Source organism: Anomaloglossus baeobatrachus, chromosome 7, assembly GCF_048569485.1.
Source record: "Anomaloglossus baeobatrachus isolate aAnoBae1 chromosome 7, aAnoBae1.hap1, whole genome shotgun sequence".
Classification (NCBI taxonomy): Eukaryota; Metazoa; Chordata; class Amphibia; order Anura; family Aromobatidae; genus Anomaloglossus; species Anomaloglossus baeobatrachus.
This window is the reverse complement of record NC_134359.1, coordinates 1,820,892-1,848,205: the sequence shown is the minus strand read 5'-3', so window position 1 is coordinate 1,848,205 and position 27,314 is coordinate 1,820,892. Positions and strand designations below refer to the sequence as shown.

At 45.9% G+C, this 27,314-nt stretch overlaps 1 protein-coding gene across 4 annotated transcripts; it reads right to left on the bottom strand.

Annotated features, from left to right (window-relative positions):
- Positions 1–17,270: 17,270 nt before the first annotated feature.
- On the bottom strand, positions 17,271–27,097 carry LOC142244892 (uncharacterized). 4 transcript variants are annotated; one of them, XM_075316965.1, is made up of 9 exons: positions 25,206–27,097; positions 24,462–24,638; positions 23,943–24,055; positions 21,240–23,709; positions 20,987–21,139; positions 20,295–20,415; positions 19,551–19,727; positions 19,032–19,144; positions 17,271–18,798 (listed from the first exon to the last, which is right to left on the bottom strand). In XM_075316965.1, the coding sequence occupies exons 1-3, from the start codon at positions 26,880–26,882 to the stop codon at positions 23,969–23,971; spliced, it is 1,941 nt and encodes a 646-aa protein (XP_075173080.1). In that variant the 5' UTR covers positions 26,883–27,097; the 3' UTR covers positions 17,271–18,798; positions 19,032–19,144; positions 19,551–19,727; positions 20,295–20,415; positions 20,987–21,139; positions 21,240–23,709; positions 23,943–23,968. The 4 variants fall into 4 exon arrangements, with proteins under 4 accessions (XP_075173080.1, XP_075173078.1, XP_075173081.1 ...); XM_075316963.1 differs by having other exon boundaries at positions 20,987–23,709; XM_075316966.1 differs by having other exon boundaries at positions 19,032–19,141; positions 20,987–23,709.
- Positions 27,098–27,314: the final 217 nt, after the last annotated feature.

Sequence of the window (27,314 nt, the reverse complement as noted above, 5' to 3'; positions counted from 1 at the left end):
CTTACCTGCCACACGCCAGTAATGAGGAAGGAAGAAGGTGGACGGGATGTTCGTCCTGCTCATCTCCGTCCCTCCGCTTTGATTGGGCGGCCGCTTAGTGACGTCGTTGTGACGCTGAGCGAACCGCCCCCTTAGAAAGGAGGCGGTTCGCCGGTCACAGCGACGTCACCGAGCAGGTAAGTAGGTAAGAAGGTAAGTACGCGTGACGCTGCCATAGCGATAATGTTCGCTACGGCAGCAATCTCCACATATCGGCATAACGATAGTGGCGGGTGCTATCACGCTCGCCATCGCTAGCATCGGCTAGCAATGTCGCAGCGTGTAAAGTCCGCTTTAGAGGGATCCATGCGGAAGCTTCTGCAAACAATATATAACCCTGGTAATTAACCTCTGCCTCAAAAAAAAAAAAAAGACTCATTTCTCATATTTAGCAAATAGGGAGTTCTCCCTGAGTCTCTGGAGCACAGTGCGGACATGTAGGACGTGTGACGTAGCATCAGGAGAATAGATCAGGAGGTCATCCAGATAGACCACCACATACTGACCACAGATATCTCTGAAAATGTCATTAACAAAGTTCTGGAACACCGCCGGCGCATTACTTAACCCAAAAAGCATCACTAGGTCCTCATAGTGTCCCTCTGGTGGGTTGCCTGCCGTTTTCCACTCATCTCCTTCTCTGATGCGGATTAGGTTATATGCTTCCCTGAGATCCAGCTTGGTGAACCACCGGGCTCCTGTAAGCTAATTAAACAGATCGGGGATGAGTGGCAGAGGGTACTTATTCTTTACAGTAATAGTGTTAAAGGGAAGGTATCGCGGTTTTTTATTTTTGTATTAAAAATAGTGATTATAAAATCAAGTATTTCTAATACAAAATGAAAATCGCAGCTTATTTAGTTTTTATGTAATTCTTATTTTACTGGAGGCACTGGGGGCGGCAATGCTGGATTTGCCTTGTGTGTAACGACAGTAACTCCTTCCTTTATGGCAGCCCCTGTGCATAGACTCTGATAGTCGGGCTCCGACCCCTTGCCATTCGTTACAGTGGGCGTCTGCTGTGATGTGGACGCGCCCCCTGGGCTGTCCAGAACACAAGAGGGAGGAGTTCAGCGCCATTATCGTGGAGCTCACAGCGTGTACGGTTTGCTCCACTTTACCCCTGTCAACCGCCGGGATGTGTGAGTACGGGCCCCCTCCCCTCCCCACCCCTCCTTACTGTCTCCGATGACATCCCATCCTTCCGTTCTCCCCAGCCCCTGGTCTGCCCCAGCTACTGCCGCCGCCGTTACCGTCTCCAATAACACCCCCCTCCCTCCGTTCTCCCAAGTCCCCGCTCTGCCCGCTGCCGCAGCTCCCCCAGCTCTGCCTGCGCTGATGTGTGTGTGATTGTACAGGTATGTGCGATATCGCGAGTGTGTGTGAGTGCACGCGATCGGATGTGTGAGTGTATGCGATCGGATGTGTGAGTGTATGCGATCGGATGTGTGAGTGTATGCGATCGGATGTGTGAAATGTCAGCCGGACGCAGGGGAGGATGGCATGCAGCACAGCTGCCTGGAGCGCCCACCGGAGGTAACAGGGAGGAATGATGTGAAAGGTGTGTGTGTGTGTGTTGTGTGTGTGTGTGTGTGTGTGTGTGTGTGTGTGTGTGTGTGTGTGTGTGTGTGCACGCGCGCCACTGCATGTGAGTACCTGTGTGTGTACCGGTGATACTGTCTGCAGGGCTGTGTATCTAATCCTATCCTTTGTGCTTCTGTCTGCTGAGCTGTGTATCTAATCCTCTCCTGTGTGATACTGTCTGCTGAGCCGTGTATCTAATCCTGTCCTGGGTTATGCTGTCTGCTGAGCCATGTATCTATTCCTCGCCTGTTTGATACTGTCTGCTGAGCTGTGTATCTAATCCTATCCTGTGTGATACTGTCTGCTGAGCCGTGTATCTAATCCTGTCCTGGGTGATGCTGTCTGCTGAGCCGTGTATCTAATCCTCTCCTGTGTGATACTGTCTGCTGAGCCGTGTATCTAATCCTCTCCTGTGTGATACTGTCTGCTGAGCTGTGTATCTAATCCTATCCTGTGTGATACTGTCTGCTGAGCCGTGTATCTAATCCTGTCCTGGGTGATGCTGTCTGCTGAGCCGTGTATCTAATCCTCTCCTGTGTGATACTGTCTGCTGAGCCGTGTATCTAATCCTCTCCTGTGTGATACTGTCTGCTGAGCCGTATATCTAATCCTGTCCTGTGTGATACTGTCTGCTGAGCTGTGTATCTAATCATATCCTGTGTGATGCTGTCTGCTGAGCCGTGTATCTAATCCTCTCCTGTGTGATACTGTCTGCTGAGCCGTGTATCTAATCCTCTCCTGTGTGATACTGTCTGCTGAGCCGTATATCTAATCCTCTCCTGTGTGATACTGTCTGCTGAGCTGTGTATCTAATCCTCTCCTGGGTGATGCTGTCTGCTGAGCCGCGTATCTAATCCTCTCCTGTGTGATACTGTCTGCTGAGCTGTGTATCTAATCCTCTCCTGTGTGATACTGTCTGCTGAGCCGTGTATCTAATCCTGTCCTGGGTGATGCTGTCTGCTGAGCTGTGTATCTAATCCTATCCTCTGTGATACTGTCTGCTGAGCCGTGTATCTAATCCTGTCCTGGGTGATGCTGCCTGCTGAGCTGTGTATCTAATCCTATCCTGTGTGATACTGTCTGCTGAGCTGTGTATCTAATCATATCCTCTGTGATGCTGTCTGCTGAGCTGTGTATCTAATCCTCTCCTGGGTGATGCTGTCTGCTGAGCCGTGTATCTAATCCTATCCTGTGTGATACTGTCTGCTGAGCCGTGTATCTAATCCTGTCCTGGGTGATGCTGTCTGCTGGGCTGTGTATCTAATCCTATCCTCTGTGATACTGTCTGCTGAGCCGTGTATCTAATCCTCTCCTGTGTGATGCTGTCTGCTGAGCCGTGTATCTAATCCTCTCCTGTGTGATACTGTCTGCTGAGCCGTGTATCTAATCCTATCCTGTGTGATACTGTCTGCTGAGCCGTGTATCTAATCCTCTCCTGTGTGATACTGTTTGCTGAGCCGTGTATCTAATCCTCTCCTGTGTGATACTGTCTGCTGAGCTGTGTATCTAATCCTCTCCTGGGTGATGCTGTCTGCTGAGCCGTGTATCTAATCCTATCCTGTGTGATACTGTCTGCTGAGCCGTGTATCTAATCCTGTCCTGGGTGATGCTGTCTGCTGAGCCGTGTATCTAATCCTATCCTGTGTGATACTGTCTGCTGGGCTGTGTATCTAATCCTATCCTCTGTGATACTGTCTGCTGAGCCGTGTATCTAATCCTCTCCTGTGTGATGCTGTCTGCTGAGCCGTGTATCTAATCCTCTCCTGTGTGATACTGTCTGCTGAGCCGTGTATCTAATCCTATCCTGTGTGATACTGTCTGCTGAGCCGTGTATCTAATCCTCTCCTGTGTGATACTGTCTGCTGAGCCGTGTATCTAATCCTATCCTGTGTGATACTGTTTGCAGAGCCGTGTATCTAATCCTATCCTGTGTGATACTCCTGCTGTCCTTGGTGACACTTTAGACATTTCTGGTCACCAGGAAAATGGCTGTGCACTGTGTCCTTACATGTCATTCTCTGTTATCTGTTGTAAACACTCAGATTAGGAGGGGGGAGGCGACATCACACACAGGAGAGAAGACTCCGCCCACTTTACAGCAGGCTGTAATCTGAGCTTTTTCTACAGTGGAAATTCAGTAGGATTTCAGAAGCTGCTCCCCCTAGTGTTTAACACTGGAAAATATCAAACTTTTTAATTTTTTTTTTATATTTTGCACAATTAAAAAAAAAAAAAAAATTTAAACAAAACATTTAAGCATTATTACTTTACATTTTTTTCAGTTATTATTATTTTTTTTTTTGACGATACCTTCCCTTTAAGTTCACTGTAGTCAATACAATACAAGTTCTGAGACCACCAACTTTTTTATCAACGAAAAAGAATCCAGCGCCGGCTGGTGACCTGGATGGTCTGATAAACCCTTTCTGCAGACTGTCTGCTATATAATCTTTCATGACCTGATGCTCCGGACCAGAAAGACTATAAATCCTACCCTTGGGGAGTCAGGAATTGGGGACCAAATCTACGGCAATCAATTTCTGGGGTGGGGGGGGGGGGAATTGTTAAGATTCAGAAAACACATCAGCAAAGTCCCTGTATGCATGAGGTATGAAGATATGTATTAACCTGACCAGAGCTGAACCTAAGGACATACATCTCTCCTGACACTCAGGCTCCAGCGTACAATCTCACCCTGGAGCCAGTCTATGACCGGGTTATGTCTATATAGCCAAGACCCAAGACCACCGCCGACAGGTCCACAGATAAGGACATACATCTCTCCTGACACTCAGGCTCCAGCGTACAATCTCACCCTGGAGCCAGTCTATGACCGGGTTATGTCTATATAGCCAAGACCCAAGACCACCGCCGACAGGTCCACAGATAAGGACATACATCTCTCCTGACACTCAGGGCTCCAGCGTACAATATCACCCTGGAGCCAGTCTATGACCGGGTTATGTCTATATAGCCAAGACCCAAGACCACCGCCGACAGGTCCACAGATAAGGACATACATCTCTCCTGACACTCAGGCTCCAGCGTACAATCTCACCCTGGAGCCAGTCTATGACCGGGTTATGTCTATATAGCCAAGACCCAAGACCCACCGCCGACAGGTCCACAGATAAGGACATACATCTCTCCTGACACTCAGGCTCCAGCGTACAATCTCACCCTGGAGCCAGTCCTATGACCGGGTTATGTCTATATAGCCAAGACCCAAGACCACCGCCGACAGGTCCACAGATAAGGACATACATCTCTCCTGACACTCAGGGCTCCAGCGTACAATCTCACCCTGGAGCCAGTCTATGACCGGGTTATGTCTACACATACACAGCCAAGACCCAAGACCACTGCTGACAGGTCCACAGATAAGGACATACATGTCTCCTGACACTCAGGCTCCAGCGTACAATCTCACCCTGGAGCCAGTCTATGACCGGGTTATGTCTACACAGCCAAGACCCAAGACCACCGCCAACAGGTCCACAGATAAGGACATACATGTCTCCTGACACTCAGGGCTCCAGCGTACAATCTCACCCTGGAGCCAGTCTATGACCGGGTTATGTCTACACAGCCAAGACCCAAGACCACCGCCAACAGGTCCACAGATAAGGACATACATGTCTCCTGACACTCAGGGCTCCAGCGTACAATCTCACCCTGGAGCCAGTCTATGACCGGGTTATGTCTACACAGCCAAGACCCAAGACCACTGCTGACAGGTCCACAGATAAGGACATACATGTCTCCTGACACTCAGGCTCCAGCGTACAATCTCACCCTGGAGCCAGTCTATGACCGGGTTATGTCTACACAGCCAAGACCCAAGACCACCGCCGACAGGTCCACAGATAAGGACATACATGTCTCCTGACACTCAGGGCTCCAGCGTACAATCTCACCCTGGAGCCAGTCTATGACCGGGTTATGTTTGCGCAGTCATGGCTCAATACCACTGCTGACAGGTCCACAGATAAGGACATACATGTCTCCTGACACTCAGGCTCCAGCGTACAATCTCACCCTGGAGCCAGTCTATGACCGGGTTATGTTTGCGCAGTCATGGCTCAATACCACTGCTGACAGGTCCACAGATAAGGACATACATGTCTCCTGACACTCAGGCTCCAGCGTACAATCTCACCCTGGAGCCAGTCTATGACCGGGTTATGTTTGCGCAGTCATGACCCAATACCACTGCTGACAGGTCCACAGATAAGGACATACATGTCTCCTGACACTCAGGCTCCAGCGTACAATCTCACCCTGGAGCCAGTCTATGACCGGGTTATGTTTGCGCAGTCATGGCCCAATACCACTGCTGACAGGTCCACAGATAAGGACATACATGTCTCCTGACACTCAGGGCTCCAGCGTACAATCTCACCCTGGAGCCAGTCTATGACCGGGTTATGTCTACACAGCCAAGACCCAAGACCACTGCTGACAGGTCCACAGATAAGGACATACAAGTCTCCTGACACTCAGGCTCCAGCGTACAATCTCACCCTGGAGCCAGTCTATGACCGGGTTATGTTTGCGCAGTCATGGCCCAATACCACTGCTGACAGGTCCACAGATAAGGACATACATCTCTCCTGACACTCAGGGCTCCAGCGTACAATCTCACCCTGGTGCCAGTGTATGACCGGGTTATGTTTGCGCAGTCATGGCCCAATACCACTGCTGACAGGTCCACAGATAAGGACATACATCTCTCCTGACACTCAGGGCTCCAGCGTACAATCTCACCCTGGAGCCAGTCTATGACCGGGTTATGTTTGCGCCGTCATGGCCCAATACCACTGCTGACAGGTCCACAGATAAGGACATACATCTTTCCTGACACTCAGGGCTCCAGCGTACAATCTCACCCTGGAGCCAGTGTATGACCGGGTTATGTTTGCGCAGTCATGGCTCAATACCACTGCTGACAGGTCCACAGATAAGGACATACATGTCTCCTGACACTCAGGGCTCCAGCGTACAATCTCACCCTGGAGCCAGTGTATGACCGGGTTATGTTTGCGCAGTCATGGCCCAATACCACTGCTGACAGGTCCACAGATAAGGACATACATGTCTCCTGACACTCAGGCTCCAGCGTACAATCTCACCCTGGAGCCAGTCTATGACCGGGTTATGTTTGCGCAGTCATGGCTCAATACCACTGCTGACAGGTCCACAGATAAGGACATACATGTCTCCTGACACTCAGGCTCCAGCGTACAATCTCACCCTGGAGCCAGTCTATGACCGGGTTATGTTTGCGCAGTCATGGCCCAATACCACTGCTGACAGGTCCACAGATAAGGACATACATGTCTCCTGACACTCAGGCTCCAGCGTACAATCTCACCCTGGAGCCAGTCTATGACCGGGTTATGTTTGCGCAGTCATGGCTCAATACCACTGCTGACAGGTCCACAGATAAGGACATACATGTCTCCTGACACTCAGGCTCCAGCGTACAATCTCACCCTGGAGCCAGTCTATGACCGGGTTATGTCTATGTAACGGGGTGCCAGGGGTGCCTCTGGCCTTGTAGTCGTGGCCCTTGCAATCAGGCTTACCCCTGGTTCCACCGTCACTATGGGGACAGGAGATGACTTGGTGGGGCAGAGTGTGGTGGTGTTGCAGATGTTATCCGGCGCACAAACACTCTTCAGGCAGGGTTCGATGCAATGAACAAACATTCTTTTATTCTTCACAAAGTCCCAAACAAAGCAATAAAGGTGATGATACGCTTTCTTAGCTGGGGGAAGCCTGTCCTTGCGTCCCCTCCAGTGGGGATGTGCCTGACTACTCCACTTCGCCCGGCTCCCACTTCTGGCTACCCACAGCCCGGACCCACACCGGACTGCTTCACACTAGGAGGTTACGCCCGCTCCTTTTCTCACCGGCTTCCCTGATTTCCAGCTCCCACACTCTGCCCCGGCTCTGCTGCTCCGCTCCTGTCCCCGAGACGACTGCTCCCTTGATCTAATCTTTTCCTCACACCCTTGCTCTCTCCTCCCCTTGTCTCTGCCGGCTCCTCCTCCCCACTGTGGTGACAGCCGTCCCACCCGGCCACTAGGGGTACCCTAACACTATACACATGCACATACAAATAAAACATTTTTATTAATAACATTTCCGGGTTAACTATGCTCCCTTTTGCAGGGGGTCTGCTCACCCACTGCATACCTCCCCTCTTAAAACCCGAGCCTCCCGGCACGGCTCTTACTTAAAACACACAGAAGTACGTAAAGTCTGCAATACCGTCCACAATAGGCGCAGCACCCACACAGAGGGCTCCAGTGTGCCCAGTTCTCCTCCTCTGGACGGCCACCAGTGTGCGCAGCTCTCCTCCTCTGGACGGCCACCAGTGTGCGCAGCTCTCCTCCTCTGGACGGCCTTCAGTGTGCCCAGTTCTCCTCCTCTGGACGGCCACCAGTCCCGCGCAGCACTCCTCCTCTGGACGGCCACCAGTGTGCGCAGCTCTCCTCCTCTGGACGGCCACCAGTGTGCCCAGTTCTCCTCCTCTGGACGGCCACCAGTCCCGCGCCCGGCGGTTTCTGCAGCGCTCCCGGTCCTTCTTTCAACTAGCGCCCGGAGGCTCAACAGCGCTCCCGGTCTTAGATGGGCGCCCGGAGGCTTGGCAACAGCGCTCCCGGTCTTAGATGGGGCGACTGCCCGTACAAACACACAGAAGGGAGCTCGTCCCGTGAAACTTTAAAAGAACTTCTGCCGGCTAAACGGCGCCGGACTTAAACAACAGATCAGCAGTGGTGACTTACTCTGGGGGCCAGGCCCTCTTCCATTCCTCCGCTTGGGCCTGGATGTATGCCCCCAGGGATTGTCCCGGCTGCCGACGGATCCTCTGGAAGGACGCAGGGGCGTAGGGTGGCTCCACAGGCGCAGCTGCTGCAGCTCCTCTCGGTGGTGAAGGCATCGCTGCCCCTGACAATCTTGCTGATAGCGGCGGCGGTGTCAATGCTGAGACTGGGTAGAGTGGAGACGGGTCCTCGTTTCCCGCTCTTAAAAAGACTCCACCCCCAGCCCCACGCATCATCTTGACTCCTCCGCTGAGGTACTTCTTTTTCTTCTTCTTCCATGCCCTGGAGCTGGCGCCTCCCCTCTTTGGGCGGAGTACTCCATGCTTTCTCTTCGGCACCGGCCAGCCCCAGGCTCTTCTTTCGGCGCCAACTTTCCGCGCCTTTTCTTCCCCACAGATAACGGCCTCCTTGCCGCCATCTTGTACCCGGTCCAACGCTACGGGTACTAGGTTCTCTTCCCACCACGGGACTGGAAATCCTGTATCACGGTCCGGATCCTGTGCTTCAGGCACGACCCGATCTCCAGCCTCCTGGGTTCCTGGCAGGGGACTCGGATCCTGCCGACTACGCCACATGTAACGGGGTGCCAGGGGTGCCTCTGGCCTTGTAGTCGTGGCCCTTGCAATCAGGCTTACCCCTGGTTCCACCGTCACTATGGGGACAGGAGATGACTTGGTGGGGCAGAGTGTGGTGGTGTTGCAGATGTTATCCGGCGCACAAACACTCTTCAGGCAGGGTTCGATGCAATGAACAAACATTCTTTTATTCTTCACAAAGTCCCAAACAAAGCAATAAAGGTGATGATACGCTTTCTTAGCTGGGGGAAGCCTGTCCTTGCGTCCCCTCCAGTGGGGATGTGCCTGACTACTCCACTTCGCCCGGCTCCCACTTCTGGCTACCCACAGCCCGGACCCACACCGGACTGCTTCACACTAGGAGGTTACGCCCGCTCCTTTTCTCACCGGCTTCCCTGATTTCCAGCTCCCACACTCTGCCCCGGCTCTGCTGCTCCGCTCCTGTCCCCGAGACGACTGCTCCCTTGATCTAATCTTTTCCTCACACCCTTGCTCTCTCCTCCCCTTGTCTCTGCCGGCTCCTCCTCCCCACTGTGGTGACAGCCGTCCCACCCGGCCACTAGGGGTACCCTAACACTATACACATGCACATACAAATAAAACATTTTTATTAATAACATTTCCGGGTTAACTATGCTCCCTTTTGCAGGGGGTCTGCTCACCCACTGCATCTATATAGCCAAGACCCAAGACCACCGCCGACAGGTCCACAGATAAGGACATACAAGTCTCCTGACACTCAGGCTCCAGCGTACAATCTCACCCTGGTGCCAGTGTATGACCGGGTTATGTTTGCGCAGTCATGGCCCAATACCACTGCTGACAGGTCCACAGATAAGGACATACATGTCTCCTGACACTCAGGGCTCCAGCGTACAATCTCACCCTGGAGCCACTGTATGACCGGGTTATGTTTGCACAGTCATGGCCCAATACCACTGCTGACAGGTCCACAGATAAGGACATACATGTCTCCTGACACTCAGGGCTCCAGCGTACAATCTCACCCTGGAGCCAGTCTATGACCGGGTTATGTTTGCGCAGTCATGGCCCAATACCACTGCTGACATCAGCTTCTTAAGACCAAAAAATGACACAGATTCTACATGCAAAGCTGCAACAAGCATGGACACCTGCTGAGCTACAACATTAACCACACCCTGCGTGAGAGGAATACTATCAATAGCAGAGATTCTAATAGGAGCACTCAATCTTAACAAAGGCAAACCGAGATCCTCTGCTACAATAGAGTCTATGAAATTAGCTGCAGAACCACAATCAACAAAGGCCTGCAGCCGCAAAGCTTTTTCCTGGTTACACAATTGGACAGGTAACATTAACTGAATAGGGTCTGCAGGTCGTACCTCGGCACCTGAGTGAGTATCCTGGGGCCCACTCAGGTGCTGTAGTTGCTCTGGTAGCAATTGCCTCTGAGATTCAGGCTCTCCACGATTAGCTCCACAATGGGATTTGCTCCCTTGAAGTTGACAGGACTCTGGACATGATGAGGGAGGTGCTGCAGGAGCTTGAACAAGGCCAGACAGGGTCAGTACCTGGTGTAACATTATATCCCCCCCAGCCTGTATCATTATTGCAATCAGGCTTCAGCAGTAGCTATTGTCCTTGATTTGGTGGGGGTTGCATATACATTGTTCTCCTCTGCAGGGGGCTTCCCTAGTACACAATCTCTGGAGACTGTGTCTAGGAACATCTTTCTAAGGCTATGTGCGCACTAGGCGTTTTTTTCACGCTGCGTTTTTATGTGCGTTTTTGTCTAAAAAACGCACCCGCGGCTAAAAACACGCGGCAAAAACGCATGCGTTTTTGCCGCGATTTGGTGCGTTTTTTGCTGCGTTTTTGCTCACTGCGTTTTTAATCAGTGCACAATGCCATTAAAGATTGTTGATGAAAAAAAAAAAAAAAAAAAAAGGTCTGATGTCATTTCCTTCTTCAAAATGTTCATTGTATGCAGGAGAGCAGACAGCTGCAGAACTAGTGTATGCAGGAGAGCAGACAGCAGCTGCAGAACTACAAGTCTCAGCATCCTCCATTCACTAGTGTATGCAGGAGAGCAGACAGCAGCTGCAGAACTACAAGTCTCAGCATCCTCCATTCACTAGTGTATGGAGGAGAGCAGACAGCAGCTGCAGAACTACAAATCTCAGCATCCTCCATTCACTAGTGTATGCAGGAGAGCAGACAGCAGCTGCAGAACTACAAGTCTCAGCATCCTCCATTCACTAGTGTATGCAGGAGAGCAGACAGCAGCTGCAGAACTACAAGTCTCAGCATCCTCCATTCACTAGTGTATGCAGGAGAGCAGACAGCAGCTGCAGAACTACAAGTCTCAGCATCCTCCATTCACTAGTGTATGCAGGAGAGCAGACAGCAGCTGCAGAACTACAAGTCTCAGCATCCTCCATTCACTAGTGTATGCAGGAGAGCAGACAGCAGCTGCAGAACTACAAGTCTCAGCATCCTCCATTCACTAGTGTATGGAGGAGAGCAGACAGCAGCTGCAGAACTACAAGTCTCAGCATCCTCCATTCACTAGTGTATGCAGGAGAGCAGACAGCAGCTGCAGAACTACAAGTCTCAGCATCCTCCATTCACTAGTGTATGCAGGAGAGCAGACAGCAGCTGCAGAACTACAAGTCTCAGCATCCTCCATTCACTAGTGTATGCAGGAGAGCAGACAGCAGCTGCAGAACTACAAGTCTCAGCATCCTCCATTCACTAGTGTATGCAGGAGAGCAGACAGCAGCTGCAGAACTACAAGTCTCAGCATCCTCCATTCACTAGTGTATGCAGGAGAGCAGACAGCAGCTGCAGAACTACAAGTCTCAGCATCCTCCATTCACTAGTGTATGCAGGAGAGCAGACAGCAGCTGCAGAACTACAAGTCTCAGCATCCTCCATTCACTAGTGTATGCAGGAGAGCAGACAGCAGCTGCAGAACTACAAGTCTCAGCATCCTCCATTCACTAGTGTATGCAGGAGAGCAGACAGCAGCTGCAGAACTACAAGTCTCAGCATCCTCCATTCACTAGTGTATGCAGGAGAGCAGACAGCAGCTGCAGAACTACAAGTCTCAGCATCCTCCATTCACTAGTGTATGCAGGAGAGCAGACAGCAGCTGCAGAACTACAAGTCTCAGCATCCTCCATTCACTAGTGTATGGAGGAGAGCAGACAGCAGCTGCAGAACTACAAGTCTCAGCATCCTCCATTCACTAGTGTATGCAGGAGAGCAGACAGCAGCTGCAGAACTACAAGTCTCAGCATCCTCCATTCACTAGTGTATGCAGGAGAGCAGACAGCAGCTGCAGAACTACAAGTCTCAGCATCCTCCATCCAGGACTGTATGCAGTTTTTTGCCCAAAAAGAAAAAAAAAATGACGTGGGCTTCGCCATATTTTTGTATGCTAGCCGGGTACAGCAGGCAGGTACGGGCTGCCCCCAACCCCCAGCTGCCTATTTGTACCCGGCTGGGAACCAAAAATATAGAGAAGCCCTTTTTTTTTAATTATTTCATGAAATAATTAAAAAAAAAAATGACGTGGGCTTCGCCTAATTTTTGAGTCCAGCCGGGTACAACTAGGCAGCTGGGGATTGGAATCCACAGTGCAGGGTGCCCATGCTTTCTGGGCACCCCCACTGCGAATTGCAGTCCGCAGCCACCCCAGAAAATGGCGCTTTCATAGAAGCGCCATCTTCTGGCGCTGTATCCAACTCTTCTAGCTGCCCTGATGCCGGGTGGCTAGCTAGGTAATAATGGGGTTAGGGCTAGCTGTATATTATCAGCTAGCCCTAAGCCCGAAATTCATGGTGTCACGCCAATATTAGACATGGCCACCATGAATTTCTAGTAATGATAAAAAAAAAAACACAACACAGAGAAAAATATTTTTATTAGAAATAAAACACAACACAATTAGTGACTCCATCTTTATTGAAATAAACCCCCCTCCGCAGTAATCCTGGGTCAGGGTCCCGCGCCGTCCAATCAGGATCCAATATCATCTGATCGGTTTGCTGGAAGGCAAAGCGATCAGATGATGTGTCAGGATCAAGTGCCTGAAACCCATCACACATCAGCTGATTGTATAAAAGCCGGTTATACAATCAGCTGATGCATCAGTAGAAAAAAAAAAATAATAATACTCACTTATGTGCTCTGCTGATGACCGGCAGCTCCTGGAGCGATCGATTGGACAGCAGTCTGATCCTATACGATCGCTGCCGGAGCTGCCGGTAATCAGCTGATGAAGTCCCCTGACGGCAGGATCAGCTGATAGCCGGCCGGGCGCGAAAAAGCCGGCGACACCGCGATCAGCTGATGCGTCAGGTGACTGCATCAGGTGATCAGCGCCAGGTCCTGCAAGCAAGGTCCTGCCCCGGGGAGACTGCACACAGCCGAAGCGGCGGTACCGGGAGGAGATGGGAGCGGGCATGGCACCGGGACCCTGCGGACAGGCGAGTATATATGACATTTTTTTTTTCTACTGTTCACTTTGGTTTTCGCCGCTGCCTCCACCTCCCGCCCAGACATGGCGCCGCACGGAGCTGACATGCACAGGACGGGAGGTGGAGGCAGCGGTGACGGTACCGGGAGGATTCATGCTTCTGTGTTTACCAACAGAAGGAATCCTCTTCCTGTACACGTCACTGTAGTGCCCACCCCTTGCGTTTATAGCTGCGTTTTTAGTCATAGAAACGCGGCTATATGCGTTATTCATTGCGTTTTTAACATCTCATTGAATTCAATGAGTGAAAAACGCAGTGGAAAACGCAGAAATAATTGACATGCTGCGTTTTTGTGGTCACCACAAAAACGCAGCTAAAAAAAAACGCTGTGTGAGGACAGCACTTCTGAAAACCCATTGACATTGCTGGGGAAGCAATGTCACTGCGTTTTCAGCACAAAAACGCGGTAAAAAACGCCGCTAAAAACGCGGCAAAAACGCCTAGTGCGCACATAGCCTAAAGGTGGCTTTACACACTGCAACATCGCAAACGACATTGCTGTAACGTCACCGGTTTTGTGACGTTATAGCGACCTCCCCAACGACATTGCTGTAACGTCACCGGTTTTGTGACGTTATAGCGACCTCCCCAACGACATTGCTGTAACGTCACCGGTTTTGTGACGTAATAGCGACCTCCCCAGCGACATTGCAGTGTGTGAAACACATCAGCGACCTGGCCCCTGCTGTGACGTCGCTGATCACTACACATCTCTCAGGACCATTCTTTGGTCCTTTGTTTCCCGCTGTGCAGCATGATCGCTAGAAAGTCTCCGTGTGTAAAGGGGCCTTTACAGCGACTTCGTTAGCGACTTCCCTTTCAAAAAGCTGCTTTACAACGTCCCCAATGACTAGCTAGGTCGTTCTGCAGGTCCGGATCGCTGTTGCGTCGCTGGCCAGGTCTGCCTGTTTGACCGATCACCAGCATCTCACCTGAGACTTTGTAGCGATCCCGGCCAGGTTGGGATCGCTGGTGGGATCGCTAGAAAGTCTCAGTGTGTAAAGGGGCCTTAACTAGTAGCTACAAGTAGCAAATGTTAAGGGGGTGGATCTTAGGAGAAGTGGGAGATTCAGCCACATGTTTTTTAGTTTAGTTATGCTTTGCTGGGTGAAGGGCGAGGACCTGTGCTGAGGCCAGCTCCTTTTTGCCCGGAAATGGACAATTGGACATTGAGGATCAGCTGCCACGCTGCTGGATTTAGGGAGCGCATCTGAGGACTGTTGCATTCTCCTTGGTGTCGAATTGCCCCAGATCTGTTTCCTTTGTGTGGACTCTAAGGGTATGTGCGCACTAGACGTTTTTTTCACACTGCGTTTTTATGTGCGTTTTTGTCTCAAAAAACGCACCCGCGGCTAAAAAAACGCGACAAAAACGCATGCATTTTACCGCGATTTGGTGCGTTTTTTTGCTGCGTTTTTGCTCACTGCGTTTTTAATCAATGCACAATGCCATTAAAGATTGTTGATGAAAAAAAAAAAAAAGGTCTGATGTCATTTCCTTCTTCAAAATGTTCATTGTATGCAGGAGAGCAGAGAGCTGCAGAACTAGTGTATGCAGGAGAGCAGACAGCAGGTGCAGAACTACAAGGCTCAGCATTCTCCATCCAGGACTGTATGCAGGAGTTTTTTGCCCAAAAAGAAAAAAAAAATGACATGGGCTTCGCTATATTTTTGTATGCTAGCCAGGTACAGCAGGCAGGTACAGGCTGCCCCCAATCCCCAGCTGCCTATTTGTACCCAACTGGGAATCAAAAATATAGGGAAGCCCTTTTTTTTTTTATTTCATGAATTTCAAGAAATAATTACAAAAAAAATGACATAGGCTTCACCCAATTTTTGAGTCCAGCCAGGTACAACTAGGCAGCTGGGGATTGGAATCCGCAGTGCAGAGTGCCCATGCTTTCTGGGCACCCCCACTGCGAATTGCAGTCCGCAGCCACCCCAGAAAATGGCGCTTTCATAGAAGCGCCATCTTCTGGCGCTGTATCCCACTCTTCCAGCTACCCTGGTGACTGTGGCTCGCTGGGTAATAATGGAGTTAGGGCTAGCTGTATATTATCAGCTGGCCCTAAGCCCGAAATTCATGGTGTCATGCCAATATTAGACATGGCCACCATGAATTTCTAGTAAAGATAAAAAAAAAAACACAACACACAGAAAAATATTTTTATTAGAAATAAAACACAACACAATTAGTGACTCCATTTTTATTGAAATAAAGAACCCCCCTCCGCAGTAATCCTGGGTCAAGGGTCCCGCGCCGTCCAATCCGGATCCAATATCATCTGATCGGTTTGCTGGAAGGCAAAGCGATCAGATGATGTGTCAGGTTAAAGGACGTGAATCACATCAAGCATCAGCTGATTGTATAAAAGCCGATTATATAACCAGATGATGCATCAGGGCAAAAAAAAAAAAAAATAAATAAATACTCACGTCTGTGCTGATTACCGGCAGCTCCTGCAGCGATCGGATGAGAGTCTGATCCTGTCCCATCGCGGCAGGAGCTGCCGGTAATCAGCTGATGAAGTCCCCTGACGGCAGGATCAGCTGATAGCCGGCCGGGCGCGAAAAAGCCGGCGACACCGTGAGAATTACGATCAGCTGATGCGTCAGGTGACTGCATCAGGTGATCCACCGCCAGGTCCTGCAAGCTTCATACGTGCCCCGGGGAGACTGCACACAGCCAGAGCGGCGGTACCGGGACAGGAGCTGGGAGCGGGCATGGCACTGGGAGTCTGCAGACAGGTGAGTTTATATGACATTTTTTTTTTCTACTGGTCACTTTTGTTTTCGCCGCTGCCTCCACCTCCCGCCCAGACATGGCGCCGCACGGAGCTGACATGGCACCGGGCGGGTTGTGGACGCAGCGGTGACGGTACCGGGAGGATTCATGCTTCTGTGTTTACCAACAGAAGGAATCCTCTTCCTGTACACATCACTTTACTGCCCACCCCTTGCGTTTATAGCTGCGTTTTTAGTCATAGAAACGCAGCTATATGCGTTTTTCATTGCGTTGTTGAACATCTCATTGAACTCAATGGGTGAAAAATGCAGTTTAAAACGCAGAAATAATTGACATGCTGCATTTTTGTGGTCACCACAAAAACGCAGCTACAAAAAAACGCTCTGTGCGGACAGCACTTCTGAAAACCCATAGACATTGCTGGGGAAGCAATGTCACTGCGTTTTCAGCACAAAAACGCGGTAAAAAACGCCGCTAAAAACGCCTAGTGCGCACAAGGCCTAAAGAACCATTTGGATATTGGATGTTTTATGCTCCCTGCCTCATTAAATCTTCTTGGATTGTTCATCGGTCTGGTGTCCCTTACTGCTCTGTCGCATACCCCGTCACACCTGGTTTATCACTGTTTGGAGGAAATCCATTTTTTTTTTTTTGCTTAATGGGCCAGAGATAATGTAATTTCTGCCTGGAACCACAGACTCCCGGGCTGTAATGGACAGGCTAGAGGGAAGCCACTCACCAAGCAGGACCCCCAGAACCCTGAAACCCTTTAACCCCTATACAGGGATTTGGAATTACACAGGGCAATGGAGATCACCACCTGTGGAAGGCTGCAGTCCGATGAGAGTAGTAGTCAGGCAGGGTCAAACCAGGAATTTTAAACCTAAACTACTACCCAGAAAGAAACACAAAAAAGTATGTAGAAATATATAAATTTTATTGTTGTTAAAAAAATTTTAAAAAGGTAGTACAGCAAAAAGGATTATAGAAAGATGTGTCAACCAAAGACACCAATAGTTAATTACAGCAGGAGTCTGTCAGTTATAATAATAATTCCAATAATGTTAATTCATGACAGAACATTCCATATTCCCATAACATGTTTTTTACAAAGAAGGATACAGGTTGTAAGATGTATTTTAGCAACTGTGATTAGATGGTATTAAATAAGCAGAAATGTTAAAGGTAATAAGATAGTATAGAAGGGGGCTTACAATAAAAGCCCTAACAATCAGAAGACAATAACATCAAAAGACATGCCTGCTAAAGGAATATCATACACAGTGCCAAGTTAGATTATAGCCTCACCATTCACACCCTGACGCGTTTCGCCGTGGCTTTCTCCAAGGGCGCATAGAGTATAGTGATCAGTATGGGGTATTTATAATGCCAAGGTAACAATCAATTGAAACGGAAAGTTAATAGGATTAAAAGATAAACCAATCAACATGCATAGAGTAGGTTTTAGAGTCTTATCATTGGTGATTTTAAAAGATGCAAGCCACATTAGCATAATTAATGAACTCACTGCAGATGAACTTTATGCAGATGAGCTGAACTGCGGTATTCAGAAGGTTCAAGAACCGGAAGTGGAAATGAAAGTGTAAGGAAAAAGTATTCCCATGTGTAAAAAGGGTTCCGTTTTAGAGGAAGTGACAAATAAATAAGATGCGCATTCCAAGGAAACACACTGCGCATGTGTGTAGTGACCGAAAATAAGATCCCCACTTCCGTCATAAGGGTTCCGAAAAACCGGAAATGACGCAAAGGGGGAACTCCTGCCCAGAGAACGCAACTGTGGAACGCATCTGCGTTCCACAGAACGGAAGTGACCGTCAAATACACCAGTGCAACTAAAGATGTAGCCCCCACTGCCGTCACTCAGGTTCCGTAAAACCGGAAATGACGAGAGGGGGGACATTCACACCCAGAACGTAATTGTGGAACGCAGATGCGCCCCACAAAACGGAAGTGACAAATAAAGGTGCGGGTTGAACGCGATAGCGCTACACCTGTATATATATGTGATATAAAGAAGAAGAAGACATTTCCGGCTTTGTTTTAGAAAAATATATACAATCACAACAATGATTTAATCATAAAATACCATAGTACAGAACATAAAAATATATAAATATAAATATATTCAATGCATTAGTTATGAGCTTGCTAAATTTATAAGAAAAATAAACACCAATAGATAAGAGATCATGGGGCTAACGTGAATCAGTGTGTACTGAATAAATATTAAATAATTAATGTTGAAACCAGCATATCAATATAAAAATATATAATAAAAAATAATATGAATACAAAATATATAAAAGTGACTAAGTGAAAAAAGTGCGCAGTGCGAAGTGCAAGTGATAAAAAACAACTGTCTTTATTAATTAACAGATCATTATTATAATAAAAAAGTGGAGTAGTCCCATGTTAGTTGTTCCAAGATCCATATTTGCATGTAGATTCATAAACCCCCCCAAAAGATACCGAAAACTAAAAACAATGAGAAGAAAGGATAAAATTAGTGGGCATAAAAATTAAATAAAAACACTAGAGGTTCTATTAACAATAAACAAAAGGAGTGAAGATCACAACATCATTTATAGAAAAGGCGAAAAACTGATGTTTTCATTCAACCCATTTGGCACTAAAGTATTTAGCGTAAATATCCAACGAGATTCTTTCTGTGCAAGAGATTTCTTCCACTTTCCCCCTCTCTGACTCACCAAAACTCTGTCAATCGCACGAATCTTCAGTAATGTGGAATCACAGTGATGGAATTGTTTGAAATGTCGGGAGATGGAAGTAAGTTTGGACACGTCATCTTCATCTTGAGCTGCTATGATAGATAAAACATGTTCACGAGCTCTCCTTCTAAATTGTCGAGTGGTGAGACCCACATATTTCAGGTCACACGGACAAGATGCCATATAAATCACTCCCTTAGTGCTGCATGTAAGGGCATGCGTGATCTTATATTCTTTTTTATTTTCGGAATCAGAGAAATTTTTAGTTCTCTCAATATTGGGACATGCCACACAGTCACCACAGGGTTTGCAGCCCCAGGGAATCCGGGAGGAATCTAAAAAGGTTTTTCCCTGCTGTCCCCTGTGGTGACTGTGTACCAACACATCTCTTAAACTACCTGACCTCCGAAAAGTCACATTGGGATTAGATGGCAAATATTGACTAAGAACATTATCAGTCAAAAGGATATCCCAATATTTTTTAAGAATACTACGTACCTCTTCGGAGTGGGAATTAAAGGTAGTGATGAACCGAATGATATCATCATGAGGTTTTTCTCTTCCTGGATTTTTCAGGAGTGTCTGTCGTTCAGTATTCTTGGCAGCATAATAGCCTCGATTTACATCTCTTGGATGGTAGCCTCGGGATAAGAATCTTCTTTTCTGCTCCAAAGCCTGATTTTCAAAAAATGCATCATTGGAACAAATTCGCCTTAATCTCAGAAATTGTCCCTTTGGGATGTTTTTAATCACATGTCTTGGATGGGACGAATGAGCATGTAAAATAGAATTTACTGCAGTTTCTTTTCTGAATAAATCAGAATGTATAGTCCCATCCAAGTCAATGTGAAACTTGACATCCAGAAAATCAATGACATTGGTCCCTATACGGTAAGTGAGTTTAAGATTGATGTCATTCTGATTGGCAGCCAGCATGAAGGACTCAAGTTCCTCCCGGCTGCCCTGCCAAACAAAAATGACATCGTCTATATACCTTGACCACATGTGAACTTTCTCAGACAAAGGCAATGGATCCGTGCTGAAGATGCTTCTCTCCCACAGCCCCAGGAATAAGTTGGCGTATGAGGGGGCACAAGCTGCCCCCATTGCTGTTCCCTGGAGCTGTAGGTAGAGTACATCCTTGAAGAAAAAGAAGTTATGATGTAAACAAAACTCAAGGAGTTCCATAATCAAATCTGCCAAACGCCTGTCAAGGTTAGAGGAGTCAAGAAAAAATCTCACCGCCAGTAGACCATCTTTATGGCGAATTGAAGTATATAGTTGTTCTACATCGGCCGTAATGAGTAACATGTCCTTATCCAGATGCACATCTTCCATCCTCCTCAGAATATCCTTTGTATCCCTGAGAAAAGAGGGTAAAGTCTCAACTAATGGTTGTAAATAATGATCCACAAATTTACAGATGACTTCACAAATATTTCCATTGCCCGAAACAATTGGTCGCCCTGGGGGTGCCAATGAGTTCTTGTGTATTTTGGGCAAGAAATATATAGTTGAGATAGTAGGATCATCAATATACAGGGATTCTGCTTCCTTAGTAGACAATATGCCATCTTCAACCCCTCTATCAAGGATTTTCTTCAAACTTGACTGGAATTCAGTCAAGGGGTTGTATGATAGACGTCTGTAACATTGGGGGTCACGTAGTTGGCGCATAGCTTCCTTTTCATAGAGGGCACGTGGCCAAAGGACCACGTTACCCCCTTTGTCAGACGGCTTAATCACCAAGTCATCCATCTTAGATAAATCCTGCAATGCTTCTCTTTCAGCCTTAGTGCAGTTGTCATGTAAAATAGTTGGTAAAACAGTTTTCAAATCTTTAGTCACAAGGCGTACAAAAAGTTCTACCGTAGGGCATGCAGTAAGTGAGGGAAACTTCTTAGATTTGGTGATAAGCGAAACAGGCACCTTACCTCCATTCTGATCATCTTGCTCCCTTAATAATTCTTCAAGGATTTGGATGGCTTCCCTCTCTCGAGATGTTGGGAAAATGGAACGTAGTTCCTCATCATGAAAAAACTTTTTAAATAATAATTTTCTCGCAAAAAGATTCAAGTCCGTGACAACTGAAAAACAATCAAATTTTGAAGCGGGACAGAATGATAATCCCTTACTCAGAACACTAATATGTGCGTTAGATAGGGGAACATTAGAAAGGTTAATTACCTTCAATGAGGTAGATCTCTCTTGTTCCTCATCCGGAATTAGCTTCCTTTTATTATTCTTCTTTTTCCAGGGTTCATTCTTTTTGAAGTGACTCCGTTGTTCATTTCTTCCAAACTGCCCATCTAAGGTGGAAAGGTCACTAGTGGATGAAGCTGCTGATGAGATGGAAGGATTTCTAGAATGTCTCTCCATCCTACTGAATTTCCATTTATAGACCCGTCCGGTCTGATCATCCAGAAGGTCCCTCTGAAGCTTTTTGTTCTTAACTTCACTGATCTGTTTTTCCCATATTTTAGATTTTTCATCAATATCACTATTGAGACAGGTGATATCCTCCTTAGTCCAGGTGTTACTGACCTGGCGCTGAATTCCTTCCAACTCAACATCCAGAGAGTCCAACTGTACTTTGTCATAATCAATAATGGCTTGCATGAAACTCCTAGAGCACAGACCACAGATATCTTCCCATCGTTTAGAAAATTCCAATTCTTCTTTACCAAAAGATGGATAAATCTGCACACGAAGTCCTCTCGGAATGAGACTTCTTGCCAAATACTGTTCTAATGTTTTTTTTATTCCACCAAAGTTTCATACGACGATGTATGAGATCACTCATTTGTTTAATAATATTTTTCTTATCAGTAGTACCTGTATCCTCTTTCTGCTGTACATCCAAGCTGAAAAGGGAATCAGCTTTAAGAAGCCAATCTTTTTCTCTGGCTCTGAAATCCATTTTGATAGATGGAAAAAACCTATAAAAGGTATACACTATTAACCTACAATTTGGCCACCAACCAAAACAAGCCAGTACACATGCCAGTATAACCAGGTAGCAACACAGTGGCAGAAATTTAAACCTAAACTACTACCCAGAAAGAAACACAAAAAAGTATGTAGAAATATATAAATTTTATTGTTGTTAAAATTTTTTTAAAAAGGTAGTACAGCAAAAAGGATTATAGAAAGATGTGTCAACCAAAGACACCAATAGTTAATTACAGCAGGAGTCTGTCAGTTATAATAATAATTCCAATAATGTTAATTCATGACAGAACATTCCATATTCCCATAACATGTTTTTTACAAAGAAGGATACAGGTTGTAAGATGTATTTTAGCAACTGTGATTAGATGGTATTAAATAAGCAGAAATGTTAAAGGTAATAAGATAGTATAGAAGGGGGCTTACAATAAAAGCCCTAACAATCAGAAGACAATAACATCAAAAGACATGCCTGCTAAAGGAATATCATACACAGTGCCAAGTTAGATTATAGCCTCACCATTCACACCCTGACGCGTTTCGCCGTGGCATTCTCCAAGGGCGCATAGAGTATAGTGATCAGTATGGGGTATTTATAATGCCAAGGTAACAATCAATTGAAACGGAAAGTTAATAGGATTAAAAGATAAACCAATCAACATGCATAGAGTAGGTTTTAGAGTCTTATCATTGGTGATTTTAAAAGATGCAAGCCACATTAGCATAATTAATGAACTCACTGCAGATGAACTTTATGCAGATGAGCTGAACTGCGGTATTCAGAAGGTTCAAGAACCGGAAGTGGAAATGAAAGTGTAAGGAAAAAGTATTCCCATGTGTAAAAAGGGTTCCGTTTTAGAGGAAGTGACAAATAAATAAGATGCGCATTCCAAGGAAACACACTGCGCATGTGTGTAGTGACCGAAAATAAGATCCCCACTTCCGTCATAAGGGTTCCGAAAAACCGGAAATGACGCAAAGGGGGAACTCCTGCCCAGAGAACGCAACTGTGGAACGCATCTGCGTTCCACAGAACGGAAGTGACCGTCAAATACACCAGTGCAACTAAAGATGTAGCCCCCACTGCCGTCACTCAGGTTCCGTAAAACCGGAAATGACGAGAGGGGGGACATTCACACCCAGAACGTAATTGTGGAACGCAGATGCGCCCCACAAAACGGAAGTGACAAATAAAGGTGCGGGTTGAACGCGATAGCGCTACACCTGTATATATATGTGATATAAAGAAGAAGAAGACATTTCCGGCTTTGTTTTAGAAAAATATATACAATCACAACAATGATTTAATCATAAAATACCATAGTACAGAACATAAAAATATATAAATATAAATATATTCAATGCATTAGTTATGAGCTTGCTAAATTTATAAGAAAAATAAACACCAATAGATAAGAGATCATGGGGCTAACGTGAATCAGTGTGTACTGAATAAATATTAAATAATTAATGTTGAAACCAGCATATCAATATAAAAATATATAATAAAAAATAATATGAATACAAAATATATAAAAGTGACTAAGTGAAAAAAGTGCGCAGTGCGAAGTGCAAGTGATAAAAAACAACTGTCTTTATTAATTAACAGATCATTATTATAATAAAAAAGTGGAGTAGTCCCATGTTAGTTGTTCCAAGATCCATATTTGCATGTAGATTCATAAACCCCCCCAAAAGATACCGAAAACTAAAAACAATGAGAAGAAAGGATAAAATTAGTGGGCATAAAAATTAAATAAAAACACTAGAGGTTCTATTAACAATAAACAAAAGGAGTGAAGATCACAACATCATTTATAGAAAAGGCGAAAAACTGATGTTTTCATTCAACCCATTTGGCACTAAAGTATTTAGCGTAAATATCCAACGAGATTCTTTCTGTGCAAGAGATTTCTTCCACTTTCCCCCTCTCTGACTCACCAAAACTCTGTCAATCGCACGAATCTTCAGTAATGTGGAATCACAGTGATGGAATTGTTTGAAATGTCGGGAGATGGAAGTAAGTTTGGACACGTCATCTTCATCTTGAGCTGCTATGATAGATAAAACATGTTCACGAGCTCTCCTTCTAAATTGTCGAGTGGTGAGACCCACATATTTCAGGTCACACGGACAAGATGCCATATAAATCACTCCCTTAGTGCTGCATGTAAGGGCATGCGTGATCTTATATTCTTTTTTATTTTCGGAATCAGAGAAATTTTTAGTTCTCTCAATATTGGGACATGCCACACAGTCACCACAGGGTTTGCAGCCCCAGGGAATCCGGGAGGAATCTAAAAAGGTTTTTCCCTGCTGTCCCCTGTGGTGACTGTGTACCAACATATCTCTTAAACTACCTGACCTCCGAAAAGTCACATTGGGATTAGATGGCAAATATTGACTAAGAACATTATCAGTCAAAAGGATATCCCAATATTTTTTAAGAATACTACGTACCTCTTCGGAGTGGGAATTAAAGGTAGTGATGAACCGAATGATATCATCATGAGGTTTTTCTCTTCCTGGATTTTTCAGGAGTGTCTGTCGTTCAGTATTCTTGGCAGCATAATAGCCTCGATTTACATCTCTTGGATGGTAGCCTCGGGATAAGAATCTTCTTTTCTGCTCCAAAGCCTGATTTTCAAAAAATGCATCATTGGAACAAATTCGCCTTAATCTCAGAAATTGTCCCTTTGGGATGTTTTTAATCACATGTCTTGGATGGGACGAATGAGCATGTAAAATAGAATTTACTGCAGTTTCTTTTCTGAATAAATCAGAATGTATAGTCCCATCCAAGTCAATGTGAAACTTGACATCCAGAAAATCAATGACATTGGTCCCTATACGGTAAGTGAGTTTAAGATTGATGTCATTCTGATTGGCAGCCAGCATGAAGGACTCAAGTTCCTCCCGGCTGCCCTGCCAAACAAAAATGACATCGTCTATATACCTTGACCACATGTGAACTTTCTCAGACAAAGGCAATGGATCCGTGCTGAAGATGCTTCTCTCCCACAGCCCCAGGAATAAGTTGGCGTATGAGGGGGCACAAGCTGCCCCCATTGCTGTTCCCTGGAGCTGTAGGTAGAGTACATCCTTGAAGAAAAAGAAGTTATGATGTAAACAAAACTCAAGGAGTTCCATAATCAAATCTGCCAAACGCCTGTCAAGGTTAGAGGAGTCAAGAAAAAATCTCACCGCCAGTAGACCATCTTTATGGCGAATTGAAGTATATAGTTGTTCTACATCGGCCGTAATGAGTAACATGTCCTTATCCAGATGCACATCTTCCATCCTCCTCAGAATATCCTTTGTATCCCTGAGAAAAGAGGGTAAAGTCTCAACTAATGGTTGTAAATAATGATCCACAAATTTACAGATGACTTCACAAATATTTCCATTGCCCGAAACAATTGGTCGCCCTGGGGGTGCCAATGAGTTCTTGTGTATTTTGGGCAAGAAATATATAGTTGAGATAGTAGGATCATCAATATACAGGGATTCTGCTTCCTTAGTAGACAATATGCCATCTTCAACCCCTCTATCAAGGATTTTCTTCAAACTTGACTGGAATTCAGTCAAGGGGTTGTATGATAGACGTCTGTAACATTGGGGGTCACGTAGTTGGCGCATAGCTTCCTTTTCATAGAGGGCACGTGGCCAAAGGACCACGTTACCCCCTTTGTCAGACGGCTTAATCACCAAGTCATCCATCTTAGATAAATCCTGCAATGCTTCTCTTTCAGCCTTAGTGCAGTTGTCATGTAAAATAGTTGGTAAAACAGTTTTCAAATCTTTAGTCACAAGGCGTACAAAAAGTTCTACCGTAGGGCATGCAGTAAGTGAGGGAAACTTCTTAGATTTGGTGATAAGCGAAACAGGCACCTTACCTCCATTCTGATCATCTTGCTCCCTTAATAATTCTTCAAGGATTTGGATGGCTTCCCTCTCTCGAGATGTTGGGAAAATGGAACGTAGTTCCTCATCATGAAAAAACTTTTTAAATAATAATTTTCTCGCAAAAAGATTCAAGTCCGTGACAACTGAAAAACAATCAAATTTTGAAGCGGGACAGAATGATAATCCCTTACTCAGAACACTAATATGTGCGTTAGATAGGGGAACATTAGAAAGGTTAATTACCTTCAATGAGGTAGATCTCTCTTGTTCCTCATCCGGAATTAGCTTCCTTTTATTATTCTTCTTTTTCCAGGGTTCATTCTTTTTGAAGTGACTCCGTTGTTCATTTCTTCCAAACTGCCCATCTAAGGTGGAAAGGTCACTAGTGGATGAAGCTGCTGATGAGATGGAAGGATTTCTAGAATGTCTCTCCATCCTACTGAATTTCCATTTATAGACCCGTCCGGTCTGATCATCCAGAAGGTCCCTCTGAAGCTTTTTGTTCTTAACTTCACTGATCTGTTTTTCCCATATTTTAGATTTTTCATCAATATCACTATTGAGACAGGTGATATCCTCCTTAGTCCAGGTGTTACTGACCTGGCGCTGAATTCCTTCCAACTCAACATCCAGAGAGTCCAACTGTACTTTGTCATAATCAATAATGGCTTGCATGAAACTCCTAGAGCACAGACCACAGATATCTTCCCATCGTTTAGAAAATTCCAATTCTTCTTTACCAAAAGATGGATAAATCTGCACACGAAGTCCTCTCGGAATGAGACTTCTTGCCAAATACTGTTCTAATGTTTTTTTATTCCACCAAAGTTTCATACGACGATGTATGAGATCACTCATTTGTTTAATAATATTTTTCTTATCAGTAGTACCTGTATCCTCTTTCTGCTGTACATCCAAGCTGAAAAGGGAATCAGCTTTAAGAAGCCAATCTTTTTCTCTGGCTCTGAAATCCATTTTGATAGATGGAAAAAACCTATAAAAGGTATACACTATTAACCTACAATTTGGCCACCAACCAAAACAAGCCAGTACACATGCCAGTATAACCAGGTAGCAACACAGTGGCAGAAATTTAAACCTAAACTACTACCCAGAAAGAAACACAAAAAAGTATGTAGAAATATATAAATTTTATTGTTGTTAAAAATTTTTTAAAAAGGTAGTACAGCAAAAAGGATTATAGAAAGATGTGTCAACCAAAGACACCAATAGTTAATTACAGCAGGAGTCTGTCAGTTATAATAATAATTCCAATAATGTTAATTCATGACAGAACATTCCATATTCCCATAACATGTTTTTTACAAAGAAGGATACAGGTTGTAAGATGTATTTTAGCAACTGTGATTAGATGGTATTAAATAAGCAGAAATGTTAAAGGTAATA

Coding starts and splice junctions, on each gene's coding strand:
- LOC142244892 (XM_075316963.1), bottom strand. CDS start 26,882: ATGGATTTCAGAGCCAGAGAAAAAGATTGGCTTCTTAAAGCTGATTCC. Junction 24,639..25,205: donor ATAAAGATGGTCTACTGGCG/GTGAGATTTTTT, acceptor TTTGAAAATCAG/GCTTTGGAGCAGAAAAGAAG. Junction 24,056..24,461: donor TTAATTCCCACTCCGAAGAG/GTACGTAGTATT, acceptor TATCTATCATAG/CAGCTCAAGATGAAGATGAC.